Source organism: Sinocyclocheilus anshuiensis, unplaced genomic scaffold (assembly GCF_001515605.1).
Source record: "Sinocyclocheilus anshuiensis isolate Anshui unplaced genomic scaffold, SAMN03320099.WGS_v1.1 scaffold617, whole genome shotgun sequence".
Lineage (NCBI taxonomy): Eukaryota > Metazoa > Chordata > Actinopteri > Cypriniformes > Cyprinidae > Sinocyclocheilus > Sinocyclocheilus anshuiensis.
Genome location: NW_015539890.1, coordinates 632,911 through 643,124, shown reverse-complemented (window position 1 = coordinate 643,124; position 10,214 = coordinate 632,911). Strand labels below are relative to the sequence as shown.

General features: G+C 35.0%; 1 protein-coding gene across 1 annotated transcript in view; it reads left to right on the top strand.

Annotated features, from left to right (window-relative positions):
- The window catches only part of LOC107685790 (potassium channel subfamily K member 3-like), a 16,430-nt gene that overhangs the window by 4,991 nt on the left and 1,225 nt on the right, over positions 1-10,214 (top strand). Inside the window, exon 2 of the mRNA XM_016482508.1 lies at positions 9,747-10,213. Within this exon, the coding sequence (XP_016337994.1) occupies positions 9,747-10,213 (467 nt within the window). The remainder of the gene's footprint in view (positions 1-9,746; position 10,214) is intronic.

The following is a 10,214-nucleotide window of genomic DNA, read 5'->3' as shown; positions in this document are numbered from 1 at the left end:
TGCATTTACTGTTACCTGTAATCTGTTACCAGTAAGCAATTTGCAATCGTAAAACAACAATTATATATAAAATATATGATGATGGCTAATAAAATAACAAATGGCACAGAAAACGAGCTTGTGAGGAACAGATGTAACGTTAGGCCTACAGTGCGTCCAACTGAGTGTAACGTTTAACATGTCGGTTGTACGGCTGACAAAAACGTCTTTCTACAAAAGTAGTCACAAATTAACAAGGTTAACAATAGTTTGAATCGTGGTCTCTTAGATCATATTAAAAAGTTTCATATGTTCATCTAGTTTGAATAGAAACTGACAAAACTAGTGACGATTAGTTCATACGTCGTAGAAAACAGCTCGGGCGTCGTCTACCTCAAGTTAACTTATATTATCCTAGCTTGAACAGTTGATAAAAAAAATAAAATAAAATAAAAAACCGCTTAACTTTACTGAGTAACGAATACCAACTGACTGGGATAAACTTCCAGTGGCCGCGAAAATGCCGAGCCTGCTCAGCAAAGCTGGTAACGTTACCCACTTTAACGGTAAAATACACCTATAACCGCTCAAATTGCCCATCTTAACTATGTTTAACAGGTAGAGAAACACATTTGTGTCAAATCTCAAACGTTACATTACAATCTGCAGTGCTAATGCAGCACAGCGGCCACCGTATCAGAAATACAAAACTTGAAAGGTAAACACAGTTCGGAAAACAATGACAGAACATACCTAATTCTGCTAAAATGAACAATAATCTCCCAAAAATGATGTTACACAAGCATTCACTCACCTCATCCACGCTGAATATGCTTCGCGCGCAGCCCAACGGACAGCTTCCTCAAGTTCATGAGTTGTTCGTCTGAAACTCCTCCGCGGTTTAGTTAGTTCGCTGTATAGTCCGCCCGTGTCTCCTTGTTTGATGTTGCACTGCGATGTCTCATGTTTCAAACATGAGTCTAATGTCTAGATTTGCGGAATATTTTTTTTTCTTGGAAAGGACTCTGATATTAAATTAATGTACAAATCTGACTCCTGCGCATGAATCCATGTTAGAGATTTGGCCGGTTAGTGCCAATAAGCTACAACTTAAAATGTTAAGTTCACTGAACTAAATTGAGCTCTTTGAACTTCAGTAACATTAAACTGACTCTTGAAAATCAAGTTGAATCTAGTATAACTTATAAAAAAAAAAGTTGAAATTGCTTAAATTCTTTTTATGAGTTAAAGTAACTTCAAAACATAAGTTGTCATGGCTTTTTCATCATATCATTTTTTACAGTGTAGGTAAGTTTTTTTGGAAAAATGTAGGTTGAGGCATGTTTTTCCCAAAGAAGAAGCACTTCAGTTCAACAAGTAGATCCATCTGCATTCTGTCATGTTGAGCACCACTGTTTTTGAGCACAAGAGTGCATGTTTTGTAAAGACATTTCCTTTTATACAGAGCCTAATTATACAGACCTTTCATAATGCAACCCACCAACTAGTCCATTTTGAAATATGCAGTTGATTGATTTCAAAATACTGTTTTACACTTAACTAATATCAATAGCAGAACTCTTGCTCTCTTGTAATTTGAAAATATATGTTGTTCGGCACAGATTTTGAGGGGATTTTAATTCCAAAACACTAGAATAATGTGCTCCCTAGAGCTTTTTGAATTTATGCTTAGAATGTTGATGTGAAAGATGTGGGATCAATACAGTTCCAGGGTCCGGCGACAGTACAGCGGGACACGAGCACCTCTTCTGCCCTCCTCTGCGGGGAAGGAGTGTTTTGAATGGAAAGAATGTGAACTGAAAAAACAAATACCCTCCTGGCCAGCAGAGCAGCAGGTCATACATCAGTTGGAATCTGTGGCTTTTTGCACTTTATACATTTCAGGCAACATTTCACATAGAGAATCTGTTGATCAGCTTGACAGCTCTAGTGTCCCAGTTGATTTTTCAAAAGGACAATGAAGGTGCTATTAAGGCCTTGTATTTGCAGCATTTGATTTTTTTTTTTTTATATGCCACTTTACCCAAAGCATATTTACAGTCCACCAGCCAGATGGATAGACCATTTTATGACACCCATGGTGCAAAGATACACTTCTAAAGGAAGTTATACAGAGATTACAGCATGCAATGCACTGCATATCCTGCTCTAAAACTAACAGAAAAATCAATATTTCCTGATATTATGCACAAAATCCGGTGTTTAAACAGCAAGATAAAAATTTTACAACTAATTTAGTTTTACCTACAGTCAAATCCATCAATATTTTCATCCAACATTGTTTGTATTATGCCGTTGTCCCACAGAGCTCACAGAATGCACAATATTTGAATACTGTAGGCCTACACACAAAATCAATTAAAAACAATATTAATACTACATACATAACTATACTAATTATATTACATACTACTATATTAATTATTAAAAAATGCTAATTGATATCCATTGCGATTTAAAAGGGACTTGTTGCTTGTTTGAATGAGCTACTTGATATCTGAGAAAGATGTGTTTAAGCACATGGCCTTGGGTTGTTGTTGGCATGACTTTCTGCAGTGCGATTATGCTTACGTATACTGTATATGTGGATACATTTTCATCCAGTGTGACACATGGCAGGTTGCCCATTAGTGACGGCATCACTGGTGCTTTGCAAGGACAGTCACCATCAGTCATCATGAAAGACCCATTTCTGCATCCAAACAAAGCTATGATCTTATATCGCCCCATAACCATGAATACATGAAGATGTCACTGGGGTGGTACCTTTTTGAAAAGTACAAATAAGTATCATTAAGGTACTAATAACTAAACTTTGGGTACTAAAATGTACCTTTAAGGTACTTCTATGCACCCTTTAGGGGTCAATAAGGTACAAATGTGTACCTTTTTAAATGGTACTGTCCTAGTGACAGCTGTGTACCTTTTTTTTCCTGAGAGTATTTCACATTTAATTCAGTGTGTTACCTTCCATTTCTTTGTAATTGTTTGAAGAATTTAGCAATTTCTGAGTGATTTTTTTTTTATACAGTTTTTTTGTTCAGTGTAGGAAATTTGGAAAAGGACATGAATTGGACAAGTTGGAAGACATGAAATATGAAGCAAAATAAATTTACCTTTCAAAAGATTTTTTTTTTCTTTTTTGAAAATTATTTAGCATTAACCTGATCAAAGATGACCGTAGACTTTTTTTTTCAGTGTAGGAAATTTGGAAAAGGACATGAATTGGACAAGTTGGAAGACATGAAATATGAAGCAAAATAAATTTACCTTTCAAAATATTTTTTTTTTTTCTTTTTTGAAAATTATGTAGCATTAACCTGATCAAAGATGACCGTAGACTTTTACATTGTTACAAATTGCTATAACAAATTTCTCAAGTAAATGCCATTCTTGTGAACTTTCAATTCATCAAAGAATCCTAAAAAAAAACATTTTTAACATATGTTTTTTGATCAGCATTCAGCATATTAGAATGATTTCTGAAGGATCATGTGACACTGAAGACTGGGAGTAATGATGCTGAAAATTCAGCTTTGCATCACAAGAACAAATTACATTACAAAATATATTAAAATAGAAAACGTATTTTAAATGATAATATTTCACAATATTACTGTTTTTGTTATCAATAAAAATAAATGCAGACTTGGTTAACATAAGAGACCTGTATTTATGCAAATGTCTCTAAAAAATAATAGCAATTATTTTAAAAAAAATTCAAATGTAGTAATACTATATCAAAGAAGGGAATCTGACATTTATTATCAAGTAACCAAATGCTGTCTTATGTAAAAGCGAAAACCAAATAGCATTATATAATCACACGGAAGACATGAAATATGAAGCAAAATAAATTTACCTTTCAAAAGATTTTTTTTTTCTTTTTTGAAAATTATTTAGCATTAACCTGATCAAAGATGACCGTAGACTTTTACATTGTTACAAATTGCTATAACAAATTTCTCAAGTAAATGCCATTCTTGTGAACTTTCAATTCATCAAAGAATCCTAAAAAAAACATTTTTAACGTATGTTTTTTGATCAGCATTCAGCATATTAGAATGATTTCTGAAGGATCATGTGACACTGAAGACTGGGAGTAATGATGCTGAAAATTCAGCTTTGCATCACAAGAACAAATTACATTACAAAATATATTAAAATAGAAAACGTATTTTAAATGATAATATTTCACAATATTACTGTTTTTGTTATCAATAAAAATAAATGCAGACTTGGTTAACATAAGAGACCTGTATTTATGCAAATGTCTCTACAAAATAATAGCAATTATTTCAAAAAAATTTTAAATGTAGTAATACTATATCAAAGAAGGGAATCTGACATTTATTATCAAGTAACCAAATGCTGTCTTATGTAAAAGAGAAAACCAAATAGCATTATATAATCACACGACTCTGCAGCACTGGTTTGCCATCTCGATTTTCAAGAAGATGTGAAAGATTAAAAGTGACAGCAGCAGGACATCTGACCCAAAACACTGCTACAGTTACATATAGCCTACTAAACATAACGGCTCAGCACGTGTACACACACAAATATAAATAATCATGTATATAAATGGGTTTTTCTTTCTTCATATATTCCAAAACGTCTTTGGAGGGTTTTCTATGTGCCATAGGATAATCTGATTATTAATAATTTCATTAATCCTCAACGTAGGACTGGTGAGCTGACAGTGATGTAATTCTAATAAAGGTGGATGCATCCCAGATCTGCATTTAACAAACACATGTAAACAGCACACACACTTAGGAACAAATATATAACATTTTGTCCATTATATTTATTATTATCACCCCTTATGCTTGTCCCTTAATATGGTTTATATTGTAATTTAACCAATGGCAAACATCTTTAATCCTTAATTTGGCACCATCCCTTCCCCCAACACTCTCACACCTTCTCTAAGTATTTAATCCCCAACCCCTTTAGAATATGTGTTCAACTACTGAATGGATTTGCAGTGACTGCAGCACATTTGATGATAATAATTCAGAAAAAAAGGAGTTATTTTAGGAGATGTAAGCTGAATTGGTTGGAGAGAAGCAGAGACTGAGAATGAGCTCTAAACAGCAGCCTGTACGTACAGATGGCTCGACTGAGCCGCTTTCAAAGAAATAATTCATGCTGCTTCTATAATAAGAGCAACTGGACTCCATCAAAGTGCAATGCAAAAACAATTACAGATGATCAAGCAAGATGAATCTCAATGAAAAGAATTTTAACAGGTGCAGGGATGGTAAGGATATTGTTGTACTTACAGTGCCAAATCATCCCAAACGTTCATATTTTAGCAAACAAGATTTTGAATTTGAACACTGGATTCCTATAGAGAAGTTTATGCACATCCTTTAAAGAAATAGTTCACACAAAAATGAAGATTTGCCAAAAACGTACTCACCCTCAGGTCATCGGAGATGTAGATGAGTTTGTGTCTTCATCTGAACAGATTCGGAAAGATTTTGCATTACATCACTTGCTCACTATTAGAGTGAATGGGTGCCGTCAGAATGAGAGTCCGAACAGCTGATAAAAACATCACAATAATCCACAAGTAATAACCCACACCACTCCAGTCCATCAAATAATGTCAAAAGCAGTGTGTTTGTAATAAACAAATAAATCAATAAGACGTTTTAACTTAACTTTATTCATAATATTGCTTTTTTCCAGTGAAAATTCATCTTGTCTGAATCAGGAGCGATATATGCACAGATCAAGCACTATTTACCAGTGAAAACAGTTCTAAACAAATATGTCAGTGGGTTTTGATGTGAGAGGACAACAAGGGATGGATTTTTTCACTTGAGGAAGCGTTATTATGAATTATGGACCTGTGTTTTAGCCATAAACAACAGTTGAAAACCCTTAATGATGGATTTGTTTCTTACAAACATACAGATTTTCACTTCACAAGACATTAATGGGTGGACATTTTTTTGGGTAAACTATTCCTTTAAAAAAAAAAAAGATTTTTGTTTCTGTTAAAGGGGTCATATGATGTTGCTAAAAAAGAACACTATTTTGTGTAAATATCTCTTTGGATTTGAGACTTTAGTCTTTGCAACTTTACAGATCTTCTTTATGCACCAAGCGCTTTTAACACTCCAAAGAGAAAGGAAAACTTGAAATCGCATCATATGACCCCTTTAAATATGTCAAATTGCATTATTTGTGTAGAGATGAAATGCCTCAGCCGATAGGACATAAGCTTCTGCAATTTGTCCGATAGATGTAAAGCTGACATCTTGTCGAAGCACAAGTGCTAAATAAAAAGTATGATGCTCATGAAAATCTTTAACTACTAATATATTCAGTATTTGGCCTGTTTAAGAAAAATGTCCATAAATATTCTTTTATCTCTGTTACACAATTACTTACACCAGTTTGCTCCATCAGCATTCTTTCACCACATTTATATATTTGAAACATTAATCATTATTAATTTAATAATTTTTATCATTGCAGTTAACACATACAGCTCCCTTTAAATGTAAAATATACATATACATAGTGCATACAGAATACCTACAGTGTACACTGAACCTGGCAGATTTATTTCTCGCATAAAAACAGTCGCAATACAGTAAACACACTGAACACTGAACTTTATGAAAACCCAATAACTAAACATTATGTTAATACAAATACACTTTAGTTTTAGGATACATTTGCATCAATCACACTGAAAACAATATGTCAAGTATTTTTGAGTTTATTATGTAACAATTCTTCATTCATAAAATTTATTTTAGAATACACTACACTTTCCTATTGTACCTTTTATTGCATGTATTAGTGATTAAGCATATTTTGTCACAGTTATTGTATACTTTAAATGAGCTTGTCACTCTGGTAATTCCTTAAAGAAACATTTCAAGCCTAACATGGTTTACTCTTGGACTAGAACACGTTCTTAGATCAACATCCATTGATGTTTGATTTATATGTCACATGGTGTGCATCTTCAGTTAAAGTATAATAATTGTACTTGGAGCCTTAATATGCACATTGTTATGAAAATGGGATGGTGAAACTTGTGTATTAAAGTTTTAATCCTTTGTGTTCACCATTGTATTCGTGAGCAACACACTAAATTTAAGGCTACATTCCACTCAAAATAAAACCTCTGTTTAGCACTGTAAAGCAGCTCTTCTGTAGAGCTACTTTACAGTGGAATTGTAATTGTTTTATAACTGATGAACTTTACAACTTCAACACTGTTACTGAACTGAGTTGAGTCAACATTGAACTGACTAGAATTATGACTCTGTTGTCGTCTGTAGAACTGCTTTAGTTACATTGAATTCGTTTTGATTAACTTTGCAACACTGACACTGTTACTGAACTGAATCAATATTAAATTAAGCTAAATAATGGCACTATGATCTTCGTTAGTGCTGCTTTACAGCTAAAATTGAAGTTGTTTTATAATTGATGGACTCTGCAACATTAACACTTACTTGTGTTATTTTCTATTACTCTGAAGCTGCTTTGAAACAATCTGTATTGTATAAATTCCCCCAAAGGACATTCTACTGACTATAAGTAACTTTGCAGGTACATTTCAACTTATTCTACTAATCCTAACCCTAACTATAACCTAGAAATCTACTAATACTCTACTAATAATGAGAGTAAGTTGTTGTGTAGTTGCAAAGTTACTTATAGTCAACAGAATGTCTGGTAAAGGGACCAAAATTAGCCATTAAAGTGATTTCTGAGAAAGGCTGTTGATATTTGAAATCACCAAAAACAGGATCAAAGGACCCCTATCTTGATTGCTCTGCCCCCAAATTCACAAACATGCTATTCAACACGGGCATCTCCCCCATCATGTGAGGACACACCCCTTACTGGTGATTGGCTACAAGTATGTTTTGGTACTTGGTCTGGTCCACTTTCAACAGTGTTTCTCTGAAATCACTTACTGCAGCTTTAACTACAAAACAAATTGATTAGTGACGCACCAATCATGATTTTCTATTGCATATTACATTTTTATACAAGCAAATTGGTCAATACTGATACCGGTTGCCGATTTTTTTCTTCTTTGTTTAAGCAAATTTAGTTATTGGTAAATTGCTCTAAGTGGCAAAAATATCTCTAACAAAAATATCTAGCCATTTAAAATTAGCGGCAACCACTGCATTTTAATCACAATCCAAACAAAGATGCTACACATGTAGCATGAGCAGCTGTTTTTATTTATTTATTTATTTATTTTAATTAGATTTTATAATTTCAAGACTTAAAGAAAACAGAATGGTCTGGCTCTAGATTTGTGAAATTATGCTACAAAAAATACACCTGCACAAAACAAAAACAGCAGACAGATGAAATTAAAATGTAAATTCACTCTATGACAGTAGGAGGCGCTTATGGAACAGCAGAGATATAGCATTTCCTACAGCGTTTCCGCTGTAAACAAAGCAGCTTTGCTTATGAACACTACATCATATGAGGAAAAGAAATTACCATTAAAAATGTTTTGAAGACAGTCAATTCCCTCCAGTGGTCCATTCATATAACCCTACCATCCCCAATTCAATATTTATATTTTTCTTCCTATATTTCGCGCATTGTGAACAGTGAGCTTGCTCTGCCTGTACAGTATTTTCTCCTCTTTGTGTCCATCTTCAGCGCTTCTGGCCTCTGTTAAAGGGGACATCAGATGCCACTTTTCAGAAGTTGATATGATTCTTTAGGGTCTTAATGAAAAGTCTATAACATACTTTGGTTAAAATTGCTCATTGGTAGTGTAAAACGACACCCTTTTTACCCTGTCAAAAACAGCTCTGTTCACAGCGACCCATTTCGGTGCATGTCCCTTTAAATGCTAATGAGCTCTGCTGACCCCGCCCCTCTCTTCTGTGGGGTGACGAGCCGTTCTCATGAGACTGTAAACTTCAGCCGAATTTAGCCACAAAAATTCATAAAAAACTTATACTCACTTAAAACCTTAAAAACCTAAATACTTATACTCAGAAAAAAATAAATTAAAAAAAGTATACTCATTTCTTCTGTAGGTGAAGCTGGATCACGAATGATTTGTTTGAACATAAACGCATTTAGGTAGATCGGGGGGGTGCATTCCCTTCAAAAAAAAAAAACATAATCCACTGCATCTTCAGCGGCTCAGATGTCAGGAGTAAATGACGACTGCTATGTTCATTATTACATCCAACAACAAAACACCTCAATCACTTAGGAGACATTCTTGTCTATACGTGCTCTAGTGGCGAAACAATGGCGGACTGATGACAGCTCACTCAGGGCAGGTCTATGCTGAAACGTTAGTGTCTGTCAACAATCGTGGGAGGGGCCTGCCTGTGTGATGTACATCTGGCCAGAATCTGAGAATGGCTTGATCTGAGAAAGTGCTAATGATTTTTTGGGGATTTAAAAAAAGCGCTGTGTGGACTTTTGTCATTATAGGGTGGTTGTGTACACACACTGCCAACACACATTTATATTCGAACACCATGTAAAAGTGAATTTTGCATCTGATCTTCCCTTTAATGTCCTGTATACAGACTTTGTAATATTTCCACACAAAATATATTGCTGCAGTGCAGTGTGTGTACAGCTCCAGAATAGATATCAGGCAAAATAAAACGGTTGCCGATTATGCTGGTTGACTGGTGCATCTCTACAAATTATGAGATTGATTATTGACAACCCTAAAAATAATGAATTACATCCATTATATTTTCTAGGATATGGTCATGCGGCCCCCAGCACGGATGGTGGGAAGGTGTTCTGCATGTTCTACGCTCTCCTGGGGATCCCCCTCACCCTGGTGATGTTCCAGAGTCTGGGTGAACGCATCAACACCTTCGTCAAGTACCTGTTGCACCATCTCAAAAAGTGTCTTGGCCTTCGGAACACAGAGGTCTCGATGGCCAACATGGTGTGCATTGGCTTAATATCCTGCATGAGCACCTTGTGCGTGGGAGCAGCGGCTTTCTCCCGCTATGAGGACTGGAGCTTCTTCCACGCGTACTATTACTGCTTCATAACCCTCACCACTATTGGTTTTGGGGACTATGTAGCCCTGCAGAAGGATAATGCGCTACAAACCAACCCCCAGTATGTCGCGTTTAGCTTCATGTACATCCTCACGGGACTCACGGTCATCGGCGCCTTCCTGAACCTGGTGGTTCTGCGTTTCATGACCATGAATG